Raw genomic sequence first — 24342 nt, forward strand, 5'->3', positions numbered from 1 at the left:
ATATATGTGAATATCTAAGTCAATGGTAATGACTTTCACCTCATATTCATACAATAATTGAATACTATTTACTTTCTCAACTAAAAAAAAAATATACACATAGAAACATTATGATTAATGGTTTAAATGACAAATAACGTTTTTGTGTGTGTGTGTGTGTGTTTTTTTTTTTAGGTTTTATTTTTTGGTATTTTTTTCGTGTGTCTTTTTTTTTTGTTTTCTTTTGATTTTGTTTGTTTGTGTGTTGCTTTATTTTAGTTTTTTTTTGTGTGTGTTTTTTTGTGTGTGTGTGTTTTTGTTTGTTTTTTTTTTTTTTGTGTGTGGCTTTTTGGCATTTTGGCTTTCAGTCCATTGGGAAATATAATAAACAACATATTTACAGTTTACAGAGCATAGTAAGTAAACAACAATTGACATATCAATCATTTATATTCAACTTATTCAATTTAAATATTAGTTTGGTTGTATGTAATATTTCTTTGGTAGGTAATTATTGCGTAAATATTCATAACAGTCGTATAAGTCCGTTTTCCTTTCCCTTAAAATCATTACATAAATTTCATAAAACGAGTAATTGTTTTTGTTTTTTAAAAGAATTTGTCTATGCTTTTACACTGTACCACATGTGCTACACTTATGCACCTTACCAAGTATGTTATACGAATGTAGCTCTCCTATTGCATCATTTTACTTTTTACCATGTATGCTGCACTTAAGATAATCAAGACATTCTTTATTAAACATAACTGAATTTGACTTATATCAAATTTACACTGTCAGACAGTACTAGTTTCTATAAACATAGTGTAGGTACTTCGATAATGGCATTATCTACTAAATATAATGTTTGATTAGCAGCATTTCATAATTTCATGATGTGCATTATGGTGCTAACCAATAATATTTAAATTCAATCACATAGTTCCACTAGTGTGATCATATTTTAAGATTACATGTATGCGCAAACAACAACATGGTGATTTGCAGTTCTGATTTCATGGCCGTCCTAGTCAGCTGCTGTAGGAATTTGTTCCTTGCATTCTTTATACAATCCTTGACAACAACACTTCTTTGAAGTAAAACACCAACCTTTCATTTCTGAAAGAGAAACACATTTAAAATAGAGTTTTTTAAATGGAATTATTCATAAATCTTAAAGAACTTCAAGAATAAATAAGACTGACAATAGATATATATCAGTTTAGCCACAGCTTATAATGTATCAGTTTCTAACAATTATAACCAATACTTAGATATACATGTTAAACAGATACTAGAATCACACAAAAGCATACCAGTTTATGCTAGATAAGTCCTAACGGTGCCTTTTATATATTTTCCACAACCTTCTACCGAGCAGTATCTAATAGTAGGAGCACAAGTTTCACATGTAATTAAATGTCCACATGGTAGAAAAACGATGCATACATCATTTTGTTTACATTTGGTACACAATGATTGTTGTTTCAGCTGTTCATTTTCTTGTTTGAGCTTTTTCTGTTCCAATAATTGTGACTTTTCTAAAAGTGAAAAGTAAAAGTAAATATTCAAATTCATGACAAAATGTCCATTTAGTTCACTTGTTACTAATAACCAAGTAACATAAAACATTGAATACTTTATGTCTAAAAATACTAATATTTTACAATATGACCAAAAGGCATGGTTGTGTATCCACTAGTATTGTATTTATATAAAATTTAGAAAACAATTTGGTTTGTTTATTCCTCTAACCTCCAGAAAATACATATACTGAAGAACTTTAGCCCCTTTGTAATCATTAATCTTCAAACAATCTATCATTTGTTTGTCTTATCGATAGGGATAAACCAATTAAATTTGTTACATACTATTTTGGGTTCTGGTTACTCCACTGCTTGCATTTGTCGTTAAGGATGCTGTAACTGACTGAGTCCTTGCAGAATTTGATGACGCTAAACTAGTATCGAGGGATACTCTTTGGCTTTGGGTGTTGTTGTTAACTGGATCTGGTGCTTGAGCAATTGTATTTGACTGGTTCAAAGAAGTTCCTTGGATAGATTGGTTATTTTCAACATTGGCCGATGCTTCATCTTCTAATTCGAAGATTTTCTCCATCAATATTGTGGCGCTTAAAGTTCGCCCATCTTTTAAAATATTATTATAACATTTTTATCCTCATGTACGACAATATTTTTTTCTTTTCATTACTAATTATAAATTAATACTAAGTACATGTATATGTCTTTGTGCTTTTTGTGATGCATACAGGCTTGGTTAGGTAAATATGCATATCAATAAAACATAATTTTTATGAAATAACAACAAATTCCAAAATTTAAATTTTTCGGTAGCACCTTTTATGCTTATTGTGCATATAATTAGCCGAATATCTTAATCAATACATAAATTATATTAAATGTAAGTGGGGCCACCCTACAGAATTTCTTACTTCAAAAGTCAACCACATCAGAGTAACAATATTGCAATATATATTACTCCTAAAAAACATAATTTTCTTGAACAAAATACAACTTATATTTGACTTTGACAGTCAAGGTCATTCAGCAGTTAATGTCACATTTGAATTAAATAATTTTGCCATATGCTTTCTTGTGTCCAAGAATAAATCAAATTCATAAGTAAATAACCAAGTTATGATAATTTAAGCAAATTTCAATAATTTGACATTGATAGTAATGATCATGTAAAGGTCAAGGTCATACTTAAATAATTCAACATGTCAATGTAGTTTTATGTGTACGATAGTACAAGTGTCAATCAAATCTTCGAATAAATTAAGTTTTGACAATTTAAGCAAAGTTCAATCATTTGACATTGACGTTTAAGATAAATTAATGGTACGGTCAAGGTCATATCTGAATCACTCAACATGTCGGTTTCGTCATTTGTGTTCTTTTGTTTAAGTATAAATCGTAAATAAATACAAAGTTTTAACAATTTCAGTAATTTCAAAAAAAAGAAGGTCAAATAAACTCAAAGGTCATCTTTTAATTGTCCAAGTATAAATCCTATCTATAAATAAACAAACTGTTAAACTGAGCCTGCAATTTCGTGAAAATAATATCACAATGCACATGCTTTTGACAAAAAGTTATTAAATACAAATATAACAACATTACGAATCAAAATAAAACTAATTAACACAACATAACATTAACTGCTAATAATAACAGCTCCTTCCGTAAGCCAAAATAGAAAGCATTCCATAAGAGACGACGCCGCTCATCAGCGTCGCCAATAAAGATATGGCCAGAAATGGCCAGATATGGCAAAATTCACTAATTTCATTTAAAGTGTCAAGGTCAAGTTAAGGTCTTGTACTTAAAGGATGTTGTGTCTAAATATGAAGACAATCAATTTAATAACAAGAAATGTCGAACAACACATATGCCCGACTTTCAAGCCCTCAGTGTGGTGGCTTGGTCGAGTGGTTTAACGCGTCAGACTAGTAATCTTAGGATTGCTGGCCAAGAGCGTTCAAACCCAGTCAGGGTCAAGCCATTGTTGTTTCCTTGAGCAAGAAACTTTATACTTTATTGCTTAGTGCTGGTTAGTTCCAGGAGCTTATTCAAAAGTGTTTCATTAAGCTTATATCTTCCATACTATCGAACTAAAATAAATTCATATAAAGTAAATAACCCTTGACTGATATTATTGGTACTTTTGTTACATAAGCTTAACAAAAAATGGGTACATTGAAGTGTTCAGGTATGGAAAAAAGAAAAATAATGACCAATTAGTTATACTTAATCAATATGTTAAATACAAACACCTTGACCTTTGAACAAGTGACCCAATTATGACAAATCAATATGTGAAATATAAATACTTTGTGATAATAAGTACTCAAGTTAATAAACCGAAACCATTTTTACATTAAAGGTCCCTGTGACCTTGACCTTTGAACTAGTGACCACAAAATCAATCGGGGTCATCTACTACATATGGATATTCAACATGTGAAATATGAAGACTTTGTAATTAATAGTTTTCAAGATAGTAGGGGGAAACAATTCTGAAATTTAAGGCCCCTGTGACCTTGACATTTGACATAGTGATCCCAATATCATTAGGGGACATGTTCCCGTGATGACCAATCAATATGTGAAAAATGAAGACTTTATCGTAAATAGTTTTCAAGATAATAAGCAGAAACCATTCTGACATTTAAGGCCCCTGCGACATTGACCTTTGACCTAGTGACCCAAAATCAATAGGAGTCATTTTATAGTTAAGTCCAATCAGTATGTGAAATATGAAGATTTTGTGATAAATAGTTTTCAAGATAATGAACCGAAACAATACTAACATTCGATGCCCCTGTGACCTTGACATTTTACTCAGTGACCTAAAATCGTTAGGGGTCAACTACTATTGATAACCAATCAATATATGGAACATAAAGTTTTGTTAAAAAGTTTTCAAGATAAAAAGCATTCTTATATATAAGGCCCTTGTGACCCTGACCTTTGACCTAGAGACACAAAAATCAATAGGGGTCATCCTCTAGTTCTTATCAATCACTATGTGAAATATGAAGATTTTTTGATAAATTACCTTTAAGATAATGGGTGGAAACCCTACAACCATTCAAGGTGCTTGTGACCTTGACCTTTGACCTAGTTACCCCAAAATTGTAAAAGGTTATCTACTAAGTATAAAAGTAAAATATGATAGCTTTCAAGATAATGGGCGGAAACCATACTACCATTCAATGTCCCTGTGACATTGACCTTTGACCCACTGACCCCAATATAATGATAGTTAATATAGTAGTTTTCAAGATAATGGATGGAAACCATACTACCAGTTAAGTGAGGCTTGACCTTTGACCTATTTTGTTTGTTTGTTTGATTGGGTTTGCATCACATCGACACAATTAAGGCCATTTGGCGACGTTCCAGCTTTACTGGTAGAGGAAGCCCTACTGATGTCCTTCTGTGCATTATTTCAGGCACGAACAAGCACCTGAGTAGAACCATTGACGTTACGAAAGCTAGTTGGATGGCTTCCTCACATGAAAGAGTCCAAAGTCCCTGTCAGTATTGGACCCAACAGCGGTGAATGGCAAGTGGTTTGAAGTCAATGACCTTAACCACTCAGCCCTAACCTTTGACCATGTGACCCCAAACTTGTTAGGGTCATCAACTAGAAATGACAAATCAGTATGTTTAATATGAAGACTTTGTGATAGTTTTCAAGAAAATGAGCGGAAACAATTCTGTCATTTAATGCCCCTGCGACCTTGACCTTTGACTTAGTGACCAAAAAATCAAAGGGATCATTTTCTAGTTATGACTAATTAGTATGTGAAATATGAAGACTTTGTGTTAAATAGCTTTCAAGATAAAGAGCGGAAACCATTCTGACATTTAAGGCTTCTGTGACCTTGACATTTGACATAGTGACCCAAAAATCCCTATGGGTTATCTACTAATTTTTACCAATTAGTATGTGAAATAAGAAGACTTTGTGATAAATAGTTTTCAACATAATGAGTGGAAACATTCTAACATTTAAGGCCCAAGTGACCTTGACCTTTGATCTAGTGACATCAAAATCAATAGGGTTCAATAGTTAGGGATAAATACTTTTAAAGATAATGAGAGGAAACCATTCTGACACTTAAGGCCCCTTTGACCTTGTGACCCCAAAATGAAAAGGGGTCATCTACTAGTTATGACTAATCAGTACGTAAAATATGAAGACTTTTAAAAAAATTTTTTTAAGGTTATCAGTGAAAACAATGTGGTCCACCGAGGGACAGACAGACAGACAGACAGACCAACATTAGCAAAATAATATACCTCTCTTCTTTGAAGAGGGGCATAATAACATTTAAGTAGCAAGTTTTAGAAAATTTTTTGCAAATTTAGAAGTAAAGGTCATTAATGACTCAAGGTCTGTCTGGTGATCTTGAAGGAACTTTCCAAAGGATTGTTGTTTCCAAGTATTAACAAAATTCATTAACAAGAAAGCTTTTGCCACTTTTTAAGTGGCATTATTATGTTGAACTACCTATCAGATTTATGAAATTTGACACAGATATATGCATTGTGATATTACTTTGATGTTCGAAGTTTCAAGTTAATATCTCTACCAGTTCCTGAGACGGGACAGTAAAAAGTGATTCATGTAAATGCCCCAAAAATGTGAAACTACAATAATTTAACCTTCTAGGTCAAGGTCATTTATGAGTCAATTATATATTGAGATTAATCGTTTCTAAAACAATGTCTTAGAGAATGTTGTGCTCAAGTATGAAGAAAATCCATTCTAAAATATCAAAGTTACAGACAATGTCATTGATGAGTGAAGTTCATTATCGATATGGTTTACTTGAGGTTTTTGTCGTCCATATATGAAGCCAATTATAGCAAGAATCATTCAAAATTAAAATAATTTATCCTTCAGCTTTATGATAGAAGGTCAAATACAGTCTAATCAACACGAGGTTATTGTCCGTCCAAAGCGTGGTTGTGTCCAAGTATGTGGGCAATCCGTTGAGATATAAAAAAATATTAAATTTTAAGCCTTAGGTTAATTTAAATCAATTAAATAGAACTTGTTTTTATATAAATCACCAATTTATATCTTAATATAGTTGAAGTTAAACTAAATTTGCCTACCATTTCCATCTCTTATTGCACGTAAGGCACTCCGTATGACATGTGGAGTGTAGCCCATCTCTAGTACACTTTGGGCAGCATCTGTATGCATTTGGCGCTCTATCTCAGCATCGGAAGAAGACCCTGTTTGATAAAAAATACATGACGATGTCTTTCAATAATTGAAATATAAAAAAGCTGGAGTTATTCATAAATTTCTGTTCCAGTTCTTTTTCTGGTATTTAATTGATCACCTCAAAAGGTGGTATTTTGTAAAAACATTGAGCATTTTAAAAAGAGAAAGTAGAAAATTTTACAAAATTGCAATAAAGGACAAACTATTTAGCATAGAATGTATTCAATATTCTTAGAGCAACTAGGTTACTGGTGCATACATGTAGTTAATAACAAAGAACAAATCTTACCGGTAGGACTTCCACCTGGAGTCTGGTCGTTTCCATTTTGCTAATTAAAATAAATAGGTAAACAGTTTAATATCTTAAAGACATCTACATACTGGCATAAATTATAGTTTTGTATGTAATTTTTAAAAGCAATAAAGAAGTTTATTACAATCACAATTAAATAAATAAATCATGTACATGAGGATATTTTTAGTAAGTACAAGACAGATTCTTTAAAGGGATACTCAGGCAAATGAATGACAAAACATCAAATTTATCATATTAACTCAAATCACGCTAAAATGAAGTTTTTAAAAGTCCCAGCATGTTTTTTTTCTGTATAAAACGTTTGAAACGGAAATGAATCTACATAAATTGAACGGAATGAAGACGCAGACAGAATCAACAAGTAATTTTAAAACAAGTCATTTGACAATAACAAACTGGATATTAGAAAACAGATATTGTGGATATTGTATGATTGAAGCAATCTGAGTCGCTCATTTTACAGTTACTTTAACGTTTCAATAGTTCACTGGTATAACTATCATGAAATCTAAATGCTTTAACCTGACACATTTGGCCATTTTTTTCTTAAGTGTATTCATGTCGAGAACATTAAAAGAATATTGCATAAAAATTCAAATCGAATATATGACAATTTTGCCTCAGTCTTTTCCAAAAAATTAGTTTTATGAAAGTGTACCAACACAAAAAGGTCAGGAAAATTTAAGAAACTTACATTCTGGGAATACTGTACAGCCATTTGAACAATATTCACAAACTCTTGACCTCTCACTTGTTGAACAAATAAACAATCCTTTGACCATCTACTATGTTCGATCCAAGGATCATCTTCTTCTGACCAATGACGAAGACCTGAAAATCACGGGTAAATTATTTGAAAACATAGAATAAACCCATAATTTACACATTAAATTTAAATTTGTTTTTTGTTTGTATGTTTTTGTTTTTTTTTTTGGTTTGTTTGTTTGGGTTTTTTTTCTAATTATTTAAAAAAAAAAGAAAAAAAAAGGAATCCCGATTACTAAAATTCAGTAATCATTAAGGTCTAGATTGTTTTTCAAATACAATCAAGTTTGGGATTTCTAAGGTAACTTTACAGAGATAAAAAAGAGATAAAAAACATATTTAAAATTTGGAGATCGAAAAAAAATTCCTGTTTCTCATACTGATTCGGTAAAGGTTTTTTGAGGGGGTTTCGGCTTATATCGCTTCAACACAAGTCAAATGGCTACCGCCTCTGTGGTCGAGGGGTTAGAGTCGATGATTTCTAATCCAGTTACCTCTCTGGCGTGGGTTTGATCCCCGGGAGACACTTTGGTAGTTAAGCACGGAGGAAGGTTGTCTAGTACTGGTGTAACTCTCCAGGAACGATGGTTACGAAACTACCCGCCTATATGACTGAAATAGTGTTGGGAAAAGGCGTAAAATGAAACAAACAAACAAAACTTTCCAGCTTTACTTGTGAAGGAAGACCTCAACTGCCTCTCTGTGCATTATTTCAGGCACAAACTGGCACCTGATTGAACCACAAATGTTCTGTAAGCTAGCTGGATAGCTTCCTTATCAGAAAGATTCCAAAGTTTTTTGCGGGGATTTGCACCCACATCGTTGTTAATGGCAAGTGGTTTGAAGTCAATGACCTTAACCATTTGGCCATAGACGTCACAAAAGATAAGAGGGACATGGATTATATGTTTAGTAAGGACCATTAGGAGGATGATATTTGCTTCTCCTTTCTTATATTAACACAAAGATTAATGTAAAATATACTTACCAACTCCACATTGAAAACACCTAACACAGTCACCAAAGCCAGCATAGAAAAATCCCGAGGTAGCCAAACTATCTGGTGGTATCACAATGTCTCCACAATCATTGTAGCTTAACACCCTGGCAGTTTTGCTGGCATACTTGGGATATTTTGGAGTGGTTGATGTATCAGTTCCTGGTAATATTCATATTATACTTGTACATTTCATAATAAACACCTTCTTACAATTAAACACATGTTTAAATTGTTACACAAACTCAACTATATTGAGTCTAAAAAGTGAAAGAACATTTTTAGTGAAATTATAAAATCTTAATGTCTTTAAGTAAATCAAAACAAATAAAGTTTATCTTCAATTTCATACTCAGATTTAAGGGTTTGAATCTTTTACAATAAAATCTCTTAAATGATAGAATATATTTTAAGTAGACAGCTCTTTTAAGCAGAACAACAAGTACTCAAAAACATCTACAATCAATAACTGAAAGCCCATTATGTCTCAGAAATGTATTCATTTTTTTTCTCTCACAAACTTTTGATTTTTTTGGTAATTTGTTACAGTTTCCAAATACATACCATTTGCTTAAAAAAAACTTTTGCTTCCTTTGCTCAAATTACTATTTTGTTTACATTAAATTGCTACATTAATGACACATAACTGTACATTCAACCTATTTTCTTTGGTTGTTTAAACATGCTCTAAATCCATTAATAAAACATTATTAAACACATGTTTGAGATTTCAAAAGAATAAAAAATATAGATTTCTGACGCATAAAATGCCTGTAAATAAAATAATAGAAAGCTTTTAATAACATACAAAAAATTTTCCAAACATAAATGTCCATATCATTTTTGATAAATATCTTATTTAACATACTTGGAGCAGACAGTTGAGATGTTGGTCTCAATGAACTTGAACTCTCAACTGGAGAGGCTTCCATACCATTTGAAGTTGAGCCACTATTTGATTGGTGCTTCTGTACAAATGAACTCGCTGATGAGGTCATTACAAAATTACCATGTGCTCTTGACTGCAGTCTATTTTGAGATAGATCACTGTTTGTTGAAACAACAGGTGATGATATAGCCTGTGTCACATTTGGAGCAGGTGTATTTGCTGTTACACTAGAGGAGCTTGTCGATCCACTTGTATTACATGATATTGTGTCACAAGTAGAAGCTGAGCTAATCTGGTTGGCATTTTCAAGATTTTGAGAACATGTAGATCTATTACTTTCTTGGATTAATAATTCTGACATTCTGACAGGCACGTTTACCTCTAAATTGGTGAGAAGGAAATTGCAATTAGGATTTAACTCTCTATGGATTTCTATAGGAATATCATCTTCGCGCCAATTGCTTTTTCTACGTGCACAGCAATAACAAACAACTTCATCATCAGCGTTTGCAAAATAAAAACCTGCCTGAGCTATTCTTGTTATATATGGCTTATTGTGTTTGGGAAATGATCTTAAGGTGCAAAATCGGAGTAATTCATAACGCATTGTTATTTGAGGAGGGACTCTTTCTCCGTCTGCTATTTTGTCAATTATATGTATTAACGGTTCAAACCTTTGAAGATCAGCTGTGTCAACTTCGGGACTTGGAAGATCACTGGCAGGAATATCTGCAGCATTGCCAGTTTCTGACGCTTGAGTATCACTAATGGGATTATCAGTTGCTAATAAATCTTCATTGCCGTTAACAGCTCTGGCTGTTTCTTGACGTTGTTCGGTTTTACTTTCTTCAGTAAACACTGGATTACTAGCAATGTAAGTACTACATGGAAACATATCATTTTCATGACAAATAATAGATTTCATAGGATCTTTTTCTTTTTTATTTGGCGACTCGTCATTTTCTTCTATTTGCTGTAAACCAGCAGGTTGTGTGTTAAGGTCAACTGTTGTTCCACTAAATTGATGTCTTTGATTCAAATTTACAACTGATGTTCTTTTTCCAGCTTGAAATATTTCATTTGGCAAAGCCCCCACTGAATGAAAATTACTATGGTTACAATGGTTTTCTTCAGTTTCTGAGGCATGGTCACTATTTTCATGGTCATGAATACAAACAGTTTGCCAAGGTTCTGACATTATATTTGTTCTAACGTTTTCCAAAACATACCTTTTGTCAGTCATTTTTCTTTTATAAGGCATGCCCAAATGTTTGTCATCTATAGATCTGAAGATCAATCTATTTAACCATGCATCAAATATTTTCTTTGAAATACAATCTCCCCTATTTAATGCAGAAATATATTCACAATCTATATGATTCAATTTTAATTCTATATATGAGCAAATGTTTGGTAATGAAATAGGTAAAAGGTCAAAATTATTTTTTGGTAAATAATTAGGCACATATTCTTTAGTGAACTGAATCCACCAATGTTTATTTTGATTGACAATTGATTCTGTGTTGTGAAACATCTTGCAACACTGTTGCACTGTTTTAATATCTGAATAAAGAGCGGTGCTGTCTGTCAATGACTCTGAAGAAATTGTATTATTTTGGCTTAATGTAAGCAAAATTTCATTATGATATTCTAGAAACAGAACATTTGGTAATTCTGCTATTTTGTCTGAGAGTTGCCGTTGTGCCAAACGAATATTTAAAACGTCCTCCTGAAAGTTTATATACTCTGTATGTGCAATCGGTCTTGTAATGTAAATAGGCCAATTGCTTGAAATTCCATTGAAGCTTCGACTTGAGTATTTATCCCACTGATCATCTGTAAATATTATCAATGAATTTTGCATAGTTTATGCTTATCTGTCATTTGTTATAAGTAAATATTGAGAATGACAAGTATGTTATGTAATAGATAGAGCACCGAAACACGAGGCTATCTGATTTGTACGAGGGGGCGTAGCCCCCGAGTATTAATCAGATTGCCGAGTGTTTTGGTGTTCTTTCTCTTTTGTATCATAGTCAAACATAAAAGCACGTTCCCTGTTGTCACAATATGAAACCCCGGCAAAAATGAACCAATGAACGAACATCTGAATATGACATTTCTGTCGCTTTCCTTTTCTCTGCCGTCACAATATGTAAACCCCAGCAAGCAAAAAATGAGCCAATCAATGGGCATGCTCTGGAGTGCGGATAACTAATACCCGCACTCCAGTTAACGCACTGTGCATGTATATGTATACGATTTAACCCTGACACATTTTCAACAGAAAGGCCTCCAAACTATGATACAACATTACCTTACTGCTATTGAAGTGAGAACAAAATTAAAATACAATCATTCCTGGATGTAGAGTCGGAATGATCTAGTTAAACCGATAGTGTTCATTTACTCAATAAGGCAAAAACAATAATGAATTTGAATCAAATGATATCCAAACTTGAGCTGACGAATACCCACAACTCATGTCTTTGAAAAAGAGTATTATTAAGTGCAATTCATCATTTTTTTTTAAAGATAAAAATATGAATGCAAAAAACTACTATCTTTGAGTCGATTTTATCCAATTTGTAAAGTATAGAATTTTAAGTGCAGACACAAAATAATCGATTTTTGACCTTCAAGTGTAACATTTACCTTAAGCCTGAAAGTTTAGCCCATGGCCATGTTGAGGTGATCATTTGAGCCCTGTTTGAACAAAATGCCTAAAATGATATAGGATTTAAAGACCGGACAAAATATTGTGTGATATTTGACCTTCAAGTGTGACCTTAGCCTTGAGACTGCACAATGCATCATGGGATTGTACACCACATTGTTAAATTGAATATATAAATCTGGAAACAATGTTATCCCTCGGAAGCATTAATTACAACAAAATTACATGACAATTGCAGACTCGGTTTGATTGAGTCTGTACATGAGGAATAATGAATAAGTGCAACATCCCTCACGTCCCCTAGCACCGGCTTGAGCGGAACCCAAATTATCAACACTTAATAGTGCTGGCATCAATGATCCCGAAGGACCAGAAAAATATAACAACACTAAAGTGAAGTACGGGGCAACTTTTGCAACGTTTTTATACTCGGTTCAACAGCAGGTGTCATGTGCACGCAGCACTTGACACCTGATGTTGAACCGAGTACAAAAAGAACTCTGTCTGGGAATGTGATTAAACCTTCAATGGGCACTTCTTCAAGAAGTATTTCAAATACTGGTAAAAACAAAAGGAATGCATCATTTGGATAGTGTTAATGATGATCAAGTTATCAGCGGTTTAGTTTGAAAATTTATACGATGAATAATAAAGTTTTGTTTTAGAACACTTTATTATCTACTACATATAAATATGTAATATCCAATCATGTATCACATTTTTACCAACAACATTTAAATATTTTGTGATTTCTTGCCTCAAATGAAAATCAATACAGTCTATCAAAATATTTTCTTTATTTTACTGCAGACTTTCCATTTTGGACCAATTCACTTTGATGTGCAATCATTGTTTATATTCAAACAAAATGTACACGTATAAACATAACATAAGTTGCTAAGCAATAAGAGTATTTGGGACACCCGAAGGTCGTAAAGCCAAAGTTACTGATCAATAAAACGGTTATAAATGAGTATATACATGCCTACTGTAAAAATGATCAGCACATTGATACGAAATCCAATAACATGTATTATTTATCAGTAGATTAACATTACATTTAGTTTGCCCTTACACGAAAATATTAAGTATATAGCAAGTACTGTAACCCAATTTATATTCGCGAATACAAATTTTCGCGTTTTGCCGAGGTCGGACATATTCGCGAATATTAATTTCCGCGTTTTCTTGATTTCCGACAAAAAAATATTCGCGGATTGGAGAGTCCGATGGGGCCGTAAATCCATTTGCCGACTATTAATCTTCAATAATTGAGGTCATTATTGGTGTCTTAAATGGGATTAACAATACGCTAGCCTTATATTGTATTGGTAAGTGAATTGTGATCAAAATTCAGCAAAACATTTTCTCTATATATGTACGCATAGTTCGTCTTCATTTCTAAACATGTCGTTATTTCTATAACATATTTATATTTTGTACCCACAGTTTATCTAGAAAAATCTTTAAGAAATTCAATTTAAGCGTTTCATAAAAAAATACCTTCTCCAATCAGGGATCGAACCCACGCCGAGAAAATTATGTTATAATACAGGCTGTTAAGTTTGATGGGTAAAAATCGATACTAGTATGAAACCATTTTGTATTTCACTGTTTGTAATTATGTACACCCAATACCCTTTGTGATGCTCGATAGGTTTATACCACCTTTGTCTTAACAATTCACTCAAACAATTATTTTATAGGATCCAAAAAACAATAGCCTTTTGTGATGCTCGATAGTTTTCCCACTTTTGTCAAACGATTTATTAAAACATTTATTATTATATTTAATAGTATTAAAATGTGGATGTTTATTTTGATTGCTATATTGACATAGAGTTCTTTTGATATTTATAAAATAGTAGTAGTTTACTTAGTTTGTGTTTTTATTGCTTTATGGCAATATTCATAACAATTCATTACATCCTAACAGGTGCCCGTAAAATTCGAATATATCCGGTCAAGTAGCTTTGCATGAACAACGTCTAAAATAAAAATTTCTCTCCAATTTATTCGCGAAATCGTGCGGACTTATTCGCGCAAACAAATATTCGCGCTTCGTGACAATCCGCGAATAAAGCGAATATTAATTGGTCGCGAATATTCGTTGGGTTACAGTATATGCTAATTCAGCTATACACTGCCCAAGAGTTTGCTCCTTCTGTGTTCAGAAAGCAGAATTGCAAAGTAAGTTAATTGACATTATGCCGCCTGTCAATCAAGCTGGCAGGGGTCCTACAGATAAGCCAATCGGCGATCGTTATCAGTTTCACGCTAATTAAGATGTCTGCAAAATCCGCCATATTCCTTAGACAAACTATTTGTATAAGACAATGGTGCAGCAGTGTTTATATTGAAATTATTTTAGATTTTTTATGCCACCGCAGCATCTGCGATGCGGTGGCATCTAGTGATTCACCTGTGTGTGTGTGTCTGTGTGTTTGTATGTATGTCTGTATATATATGTATGTTTGTGTGTTCTATAGATTATATAGTGAACTTAAAAAATCTTCTTGTGAAAGACCATTAGTCCAATTTCAACCAAACTTGGCAGGTTTGATCCTTGGGTGAAGGGCTTCCAAAAATTTCATTCCATGCAGAAATCTGGTTGCCATGACAACCAAAAGGAATTACAAGAATAAATTAAAAAAAATATTCTTGTAAAGACCCAAAAGGCCTAGAGCTTTGATATTTTGCATAAGGCATTGTTTGATAGACTTCTACCAAGATTGTTCAAATTATAGTCCTTGGGTCAATATCGGCCCGCCCCGGGGGCATTGATTTTCACTTTATGAACATATAGTAAAAACTTAAAATACCTTCTTGTATGAAGGTACAAGGCTTAGACGTTTTTTATTTGGTATGTGATGTAATTTATAGGTACTCTACTAAAGTTGTTCAAATTTTGCCTCTAGTGTCAAAATCAGCCCCGCCCCAGGGCTCATAGGTTTTCCTTATATCTATAAAGTAAAAACTTTAAAAATCGTCTTCTCTAAATTGACAAAGGCTGGTGGTTAGATATTTTGCATGAAACATTGTGTAGTGAACCTCTAGCAAGAATGTTCAAATTATAGCCCTGGGGTCAAAATTGGCCTAGTCCCGGGGGTCATTGATTTTCCCTATGTACATATAGTAAAAATATCAAAACATCTTATTGCGTGAAGGAACAGGACTTAGAGCTTAAATATTTGTTAAAGGATATCATCTATAAGTATTCTACCAAAGATGTTCAAATGTTGCCTGTACTGTCAAAATTAGCCCCGCCCCGGGGGTCATAGGTTTTCCTTATATAGTAAAAACTTTAAAAATCGTCTTCTCTAAATTGACAAAGGCTAGGGTTAGATATTTTGCATGAAACATTGTGTAGTGAACCTCTAGCAAGATTGTACAAATAATAGCCCGAGGGTCAATATTGGCCCACCCCCAGGGGTCATTGATTTTCACTATGTACATATAGTGAAAAATCAAACAATCTTCTTGTCTGAAGGTACAAGGCTTAGAGCTTTGATATTTGGTATATAATATCATCTATGGGTCCTATACTAAAGTTGTTTTAATAATGCCCCTAGTGTTAAAACTGCCCTGCTCCAGAGGCGATAGTTTTTCTTATATGTATAAAGTACAAACTTGAAAAATCTTCTTCTCTGAATTGACAAAGGCTAGAGGTTAAATATTTGGCATGAGACTTTGCGAAGTGAACCTCTACCAAGCTTGTTCAAATTTTAGCCCAGGGTCAAAATTGGCCCCGCCCCGGGGTCATTGATTTTCACTATGTACATATAGTAAAAAATTAACAAATCTTCCTGTCTGAAGGTACAAGGCATAGAGCTTTGATGTTTGCTATATAATATCATCTTTAGGTCCTCTACCAAAATTTTCCCTTGGTGTCAAAATTGGCCCTGCCCGGGGGCATTGATTCTCATTAACAGAAACTAAAACAAATATTTTCTGAATTGGAGAAAGCTACAGCTCAGATATTTGACATGAAATGTTGTTTGGTGGACCTGTATCAAGATTGTTTTGAATTAAACCCTTGGGTCAAAATTATGCCTAGCCCAAGTGGACAGTGACCTACTTTCTTGGCCTTTGATGTTCAGCAATGAAACTTTGACCATGTGCATAGTTTTAGTTGTAAAATGGAACTTTGATATCAGGTGACCTAGATTTTGATGATGTGACATTCCTTCTTGTCCTTTGGTGTACAGCTATGAAATTTGAACCATGTGCACAGATTAAGATGTAAAGTGAACTTTGATACCAGCTGACCTAGATTTTGACAAAGTGTCTTACTGTGTTGTCCTTTGATGTAGTCATGAAATTTACGCTTTGTGAAATATGACCTTCACCACCAGAGTCACTAGACTCAACTGCATTGATATATTCCTACTCTGATCTTTCATTTGAATAACAATTGATTTAACCACTAATCTGATAATAAGAATTAGATAGGTCAGGGATCTATGCATTTTGACAATCTTCAATTGTAAAGAAACAAAAACATCTGTTCCTTCACTACTATTTAGTGTTGTATTAATGCGGTGGCATAGCATTTTTCACAAATGCAATCTTGTTTCAATTTAAAGCTATTAAATCGGTATATCAAAGTTACCAACTGAATTAATGACAGATGGAGTCAGTTAGTTCATTTTACAAAAAAAAATATCAGTAACTTTGTATATATAAAAATAATAAGTCATATAGCAGGTACAAAAGCAGAGACATGTATAATATCTAGATGTTGTCTACATCTCTGACGAAAGTTAGAATAGAGAGAAATAAAGAATCCCTAAAGAACGTACAAAACGACAAAATTGAAAATGTTGCAGGCTCAAATTGATTGTGTCTGTTCATAGACGGCATGGACGGTAATGGAATGTGCAAGTAACCGTCAAACCCCTATCACCGGCCTAAGCTGTATTCAACATTTAACGTGACCTGGTAAAATTTGGAATTTTGAAACATCCGCAGATGTGTTTATATGGTGGTTATCATGGAACCTTCAATGTGACATGTAAGTGCCATTCCATGAAAAGCGGCATAAGGTCCGCAAGTAAAATAATGCGTTTGCCCTAAACGAGAAAACAATGGGCGGAACTAATTAAAATGGAATTTTGAATTGCGATCAGAGGTTATGAAGTCTGGCTATACCACAATGCATTAAACAGGGAAAACAATTAAACAAATTCTCTATTCCTTCCTTTATTACAATTATGTCTATTCATAATCACATAATATATTATAATTTTTGTTCGTTCTTAACATAGTGTCAATAAAATGCTGCAGTAGAAAAAAGTACTTGCGAATAAAATGAGAGAATATGCTATGAATATTTTATGTGAAATTATCCTACCTGAATATTTCTATTAAAGGTCAATGAATTAGGATTAAATATTTAGATACATCTGCTTCAATTACATCATACCTGATCACGGTTTTAATTTAAAACCGAGGTCTCACCGTCTGGTGTATGCGAAACTTATTTTGAAGTGAGTAATATTGCGTTTTATCACGAAACATATCCAATATACAAATATACATATAATCATGTATCATACTACAGAGTTAAGCAAGGGCAATTTTCTCATTCAATTTTAATAACTTATGCACAAATGCATTATATATAAATGATTTCGAACATAAAACCCTAAAAACATTTGTAAATGTTACTGTGTTATTGATATAATTTTACTATCTATATGTTCCGCTACTTCAATTTTAACTATCTTTGAATTTGTAAACTAAAATTATATTTTGTCAGTAACATCTTCCTTGAAGTCAACGAGAAATATAACAAGATCTTTGCCAAACGTTTTATTCATCATTAATGCATGAATGAAGTTATTTGTTACTTCTTTTAAAATACCATTATACATTGAACTATTCAAGAAAAACATTAAACTTTTATATATACCAAATTATATAAGGTAAATTCATTAGTAACTTTAATGGCATAATAGTTGCCTGTAAACGTCGGTACCGTGTTTTGTCTAAGGTTCTGAATGACCGGGTCACGTGAATCAGTGGGCGGAGCAATCTCTTCTCTGGCATAATGTCAATTTGTTGTTGCAACACTGCATTTCTACTCAATGAGATCTATCTACCTACAAAGTTTCATGTTGATATCTGTTATAGTTTAAGAGTTATGTCACAGACAAAGTTCAAAGTGAAAAAAATGAACAATGGGCAATAACTCCAAAACAAAGCAAAGCAGAGTTAAGGTACTTTTGCACTGCACTATTATTTAATGAGATCAATCTACCTTCAAAGTTTCATGTTGATACCTCTTAAGGTTTCAGAGTTATGTCCCGGACAAAGTCCAAAGTGTAAAAATGAACAAAGGGCAATAACTCCGAAATTAGACAAGATTTTCAAGAGTTATGATTCTTTTGCACTGCACTTCTACTTATTGAGATCTATCTACCTACAAAGTTTCATTTTGATATTTGTTATAGTTTTAGAGTTATGTCCCGGACAAAGTTCAAAGTTTAAAAATGAACAAAGGGCAATAACTCCAAAATTAGGCAAGACAACTATGTGTTTGTTTTCGGGTTTTTTGCCCTGCACTTCTACTCAATGACATCTTTCTACCTAAAAAACCTACAAAGTTTCATGTTGATACCTCTTGTTGTTTCAAAGTTATGTCCCGGAAAAGAATAGCGGCGGACGGACGGACATAGCGGCGACTATGTGCTCACCCTTCCGGGAGCATAAGTAAACAGTATGTATGACAAAAAAAACACATGTACGTTAACATTCACATCCTTCGTTTATTGACCTGGTAATGTTTCAGTTGCAGAATAAATACCGTAAATCCTACAATAGGTGGTGACATTTGACTGGGGTCACCTACAGAAGATAATGACTTGGTGGAATTCGGCTTCAATATTGACAATAAATCTCTTATTCATATTCATAATTCTGGACTGGTCAGACAGACAGACAGACAAAGGATATTCAACATGACCCACCCAACCCAAGTGGTTGAGACATAAAGAATTCCTAAAGAACGCTCAAAACGACAAAACAACTAAATATGCTATTCAACATTCCTGTAAAGTGTAATGACAAGTTGAAATACTAAGTAAGGAGCAATAACACTACAAATACTGAAAAATTCGCTAGCATCCCCCCAAGGTGCACAACGACACAATGTGACCAACAATTCTGTAAATTTAAAGTTCCATGACTCTTGGTAAAATAATTATTTGGCAATGTCAGACAAATAGTGAAAATTTCAATTCTTTTACTAAATCAAAGACTGAATAAATCCACAAACTAAACAGGTGCATAACTATACTCTACGTCATTACATTTTTAGATACGCGGGACACAAATCGAAAATTGAAAAATTGTTCTGATCAACATTTCTGTAATGTCTGTTGTTTCTAGCTCATGTACTTTAAGAGTTTCACGTGACACAACAGTTTGGAACGCACACACGCATTCAGGTACAAAAGGCCAGGGCAAATTAAAACGCCCCTTGTCTAAAGTGAGGATATAAACATAGGCATAATTACCAAGATAGTATGTATGATCCTTCTATACCACATCATTCCTCCCTGGAGACCAACAGCCCGACTTCTTTTTAATTGTCTTGCCAAAAACACATTAAATGATATAGATATCCCGTCAAAGGCATGTTTTGTACATGTAAAATATGTTTAAAGCGGCCATTTGGACACATGTCTACATTGTTTTGAATGGCTATAACGCGCTGAACACTTCAATTGTCAACATACGATTTGTAAACCTCATTCAGTGTTTTCATATTTTTCTGGTCTTTCGTGATCATGGATTCCAACACATTTACGTGTTGAAAATAAAGTGCCGCTCCAGCCGGTGCTAAGGGGCGTGAGGGATGTTAAATATCCCCACATGTACAGAAATTACATTAAATTAAACCGAGTCTGCAATTTTTGTTCTGATTCGTGCTTCTGAGGGATCACACTTTTTCCATATTTTTATACTTCCCAAATTAGGTGTCAAGTGTTGTGTGACAGCTGTAAAAAATGGCCTCGTACTCACTGTAGTTATTTTCCTGCTTATATAACAGACTCTGAAAAAAAGGCTTCTTCCCAATTGAAATTTTCTTTAAAATCATGCAGTTTTCCCAAAAATCTTAACTTAAACCTGCTTGTTTTCTTCCAAATTTAGCAATTTTAGCGATACTTTTCCCAAAAATCAAGAGGCCAAGGCCTCTTCCAAATTAAGTGAGAAAACTCAATTTTCCTGCTTATATAACAGACCCGAAAAAAGGACTCTTCCCAATTGAAATTTTCCTTAAAATGATGCAGTTTTCCCAAAAGATCTGAACTTAAACCTGTTTTTTTTTTCTTCCCAATTTAGAAATTTTAGCGATACTTTTCCCCAAAATCAAGAGACTAAGGCCTCTTCCCAATTTAGTGAGAAAAATCACTGCGTATTAACTTCAGTGTTGTTATATTTTTTGTTGGTCCTTTGGGATAACTGATTCCAACACTTTTAAGAGTTGAAAATTAAGTAAAAAAGTAAAAAAAAAAAGTAATTGCATTTTATAGTCTAAGTTTCATGCTTACGCACGTTCACCGACTTTACAGCTATTACCCCTGGTCATCGGGCTACTGGTATCTATCTATCAATCTCCCTGGGGAGTCTTTTAACTCCGCTTAGTGCAGCCGACACTTTGGCGCAACGGATTTATACCACCCTCGCAGGTACCCATTTACACCTGGGTGATGTAAAGCAATCGCAGGTAAATTTCTTGCTCAAGGAAATTAGCAGTGCCCCTAGTGGGGTTCGAACCCGGGACCTCTCGATCCCTAAGCGCGCGTCCTACCACTGGACTACTGCTCCTACATAAGTACCACTCAAGTTGGTCCTAGAGAACGTAAGGGATGTTACACTTTTTCTTTATCCTTCGTGTACAGACTCGATCAAACAGAGTCTGCAATTTTCATGTAATTTTGTTGTGAAAATGTTAATGGGATCACTCTTTTTTAGATTTTAGTACCCTGTTATAACATGAGTTAGTTAAATCTTAGAATACACAGGTTTACTTCCTTTAAACAACAGGTCAAATTTGGAAGAAACTTAGTAGCGAATTGTTCGATTATATCAAACATGAACCTGTGCAAGATCATGGCATTCAAGGTGGAAATGTTTGACAGTGAAATAAATATTTCAACATATTAAAAACCTGTTAAAAGATGAATAATATGAATGACAATTACATTGTTGTAAAATAATGCACATGTCTTCCGTTCTTTAATAATACAGAAACATTTCGGAAATTATAAATATAAATTTGTGTTATTTCGTTTTTATATAGGGAGGAAATGTAGAAAACATACCTTGGTCAACAGTGAACTTGCAACATGATGTGTCTGAATTTATTTCCTTTTCAATGAAATCTTCAAACGTTTGTGGTATATATTTTGAACTTTTAAGATGGTACAGGTTGCTCACTATATTCTTCAAGAGCTGAAGTATCGAAAAAAAGGAATTATATCAATGTTACTAATATTAAGAACCACCTATGATCAATTAATAATACATAACAATTACATTATAAGAATATAATAATTAAGAAACATCGCGATGTGACGATACCAGGTTCTTGATTTTAAGAAACATTGACCTTGAACTTGACTCAATGAATCACAAAGTAATCCCTTGTATGGTCTTTACATTAGCTTGTGATATATCTTTTTACGACGCGATCCGTTGCTATGAAAAATTGACCGGAAGTAGTATTTTCTCGCGTGTGCGCAATCTGCGTAGGGCAAAAAGAGCATTGCTCGACATAGAAATGTAGTAGAAATTCATAGACAATTTCCGAGTTAGTTTAAGCTAAAAATTAGAAAATCATATAAAAAAGCTTTTAATAGAAACACAGAAGATACCTTTATAGCTTTGGGGCCAAGATTGTCATAAAAGGGCATGGAAAAGACGATTGTTTAAGACCTGACATTGAGATAATTGTTGTAAAAAATGTGGAAATATATTATCAAATAAAGAAGTCAATTTAATTGTTGTTGAAATCCTCCATATTAAAGCTAAAGAAATTTTATAACTGTATAATAATGAAATCGAGGTTAATTATCATTCTGAAAATAAGTCGGAACACTTGATTATGTATTTTTAGTGTTCAGTTTACCTTCTTTTATCCTTTATCCGGTTTGACTGTAATGCCAAAGAGAATTTTTTAAGTCATATAAATATATTTAAATAATTTTTCAAACTCTTAATAAGTTTAAATAGGTGGTAAATAAAACACATTTTATCCGGTTCTTCGTAACACATGAAAATGCTAGTCACGTACACTATTTGTCACTTTACAAAATTAATAATCATTGACGAGATTGGAATAAATAAAAGAAACTTGAATTACATTACAATTTTCATAATTTTAAGTTTTAAACTATGTCATTGTACTATAACGTCCCGTGTAAACTAACTGGCAAATAACAACCGGTCACGTGTCAATCCGTTTGACACTTACTGCCTTGCCAATTCACTTTCAAAGTAATATTATGTAATACATCGGTAATAAAACTTTTCATAAACACCCTGCTGTTTCAGTTTAAATTACTGATGAAAAAGTCATTTAATGATACCTTGAACAGAGGTCATTGAATTTTAAGACCCGCTAATTTTGTATATCTCTTATAAATATCATAATTACCGCTTTAATTCATCATCAATCGCATAAAATTTTCTGTTTTCTGGGTGTCATAACTTATAATCACGTCTTTTAAAGACTTCAACTACGCTAAATGTAGTCTATTTTTAATATGCTTTTGCCCTACTAAGAATGCACATGCGCAAAATGCAAGATCGGTTGTTATGAAAAAATCGTACTTTTAAAAGGTCTTTACTCCAAATATGATTAAAAAGACCACCAAGGAAATGCGCGTTCACGACCTAGCAACAAAGGACCAGCGGCAAGGAGCCCAGCAGGACCCCAAACAAAAACAAGATAGGGCACAAGGCATATCACAGACATAATAATCACTTTGATCAGACACAACAGGAAAATATACCGACAAGGAAACTAAAGAATTAGATTTATTGAATGATTTAGCGGCCTGCAAGGTAAAGTGGTACAGTGTAAGGGGACTCAAGGGTCGGGGAAGAAATAACCATAATTTAAAAAAAAAACTAACGACAAAAGGGAAAAAACCTACCGTAAACGAGAACAACAACTAGAAGAAGGAACACAAAATTGTAACCATAATAGTATGAAACAAGGAAAGATATACATCTGAAGAAAACAAAAGGGCGCCATCTTGGATCCGGTCATTAGCTTATGTTTGCTTACAGTAGCTTGCTTTTTCCATTACCGTCCATGAAAAGGCTCAATCGAACCGAATCTGCATTCTTTAAAATTGTGTCATATTAATAGACTTTCTTTAGGGACTCCACTTCTCTCTAGTTTAACAATGTTGAGCGCGAGCTGACTATGGTCAAAATTCTCATCTCATCAATAACCGAACAAATTTACCAAGTCACTCGTCAAGAAAAATGTAAACACGCATAAATATACATGTAACTTGACAAAGTCATAACCATTTAGTTTTGCTAGGCATAAGACCTTAACATGATTCATCTTTAAGTAAGAGAACCACCAAAGGTATCAACCTATTAAATATGAAAGAAATAGGTCAATAAATATGTACAAGCACCAGTGACCGTGACCTTGATCCCAGTAACCGCCTACTCCACCTTAAGTTAGAAGATTGTTCAACGTATGTGCATTTCAAATATGGAAGACATAAGCAAAACAATATTTGTCGTTGGAAAGAGACAAATGCCCCAAAAACAGGGTCAAGTAGAGAAACCATAACCTGGACTTAACCTAGCATCTCAATAGAGAGAAATACAATTCCTAAAGAAAGTAAAAAATGGCAAAATTTAAAATGTTGCAGGCTCGGTTTGATTTAGCTGTTCATGGAGAGTGCTGGAATTTT

The 24342-nt window shown here is 33.4% G+C and overlaps 2 protein-coding genes across 3 annotated transcripts; both read right to left on the reverse strand.

The window, feature by feature from the left end:
- Positions 1-304: 304 nt before the first annotated feature.
- LOC132712740 (baculoviral IAP repeat-containing protein 2-like) lies at positions 305-24303 on the reverse strand. 2 transcript variants are annotated; one of them, XM_060695167.1, is made up of 9 exons: positions 21724-24303; positions 9694-11550; positions 8817-8987; positions 7758-7894; positions 7037-7076; positions 6633-6755; positions 1851-2126; positions 1296-1520; positions 305-1098 (listed from the first exon to the last, which is right to left on the reverse strand). In XM_060695167.1, the coding sequence occupies exons 2-8, from the start codon at positions 11246-11248 to the stop codon at positions 1300-1302; spliced, it is 2523 nt and encodes an 840-aa protein (XP_060551150.1). In that variant the 5' UTR covers positions 11249-11550; positions 21724-24303; the 3' UTR covers positions 305-1098; positions 1296-1299. The 2 variants fall into 2 exon arrangements, with proteins under 2 accessions (XP_060551150.1, XP_060551149.1); XM_060695166.1 differs by lacking the exon at positions 21724-24303 and having other exon boundaries at positions 9694-12138.
- On the reverse strand, positions 21377-21853 carry LOC132712739 (uncharacterized; the record flags this gene model as incomplete). Its single annotated transcript, XM_060695165.1, is given in 2 exon segments — positions 21377-21384; positions 21724-21853. Coding segments are annotated over 2 exon segments (138 nt in total), but the record flags the coding sequence as incomplete, so codon positions are not given.
- Positions 24304-24342: the final 39 nt, after the last annotated feature.

This window comes from Ruditapes philippinarum, unplaced genomic scaffold (assembly GCF_026571515.1).
Source record: "Ruditapes philippinarum isolate M1 unplaced genomic scaffold, ASM2657151v2 ctg13752_1_1_1_1, whole genome shotgun sequence".
NCBI classification, from domain to species: Eukaryota; Metazoa; Mollusca; class Bivalvia; order Venerida; family Veneridae; genus Ruditapes; species Ruditapes philippinarum.

What these genes read in the sequence shown, in the direction of transcription:
- LOC132712740 (XM_060695166.1), bottom strand. Translation starts at nt 11,578, where the DNA reads ATGCAAAATTCATTGATAATATTTACAGATGATCAGTGGGATAAATAC. An exon ending in ATCTCAACTGTCTGCTCCAA is followed by an intron (nt 8,988 to 9,693) that starts GTATGTTAAATA and finishes GAATATTACCAG; the next exon opens with GAACTGATACATCAACCACT. An exon ending in AGTAACCAGAACCCAAAATA is followed by an intron (nt 1,521 to 1,850) that starts GTATGTAACAAA and finishes TTTCACTTTTAG; the next exon opens with AAAAGTCACAATTATTGGAA.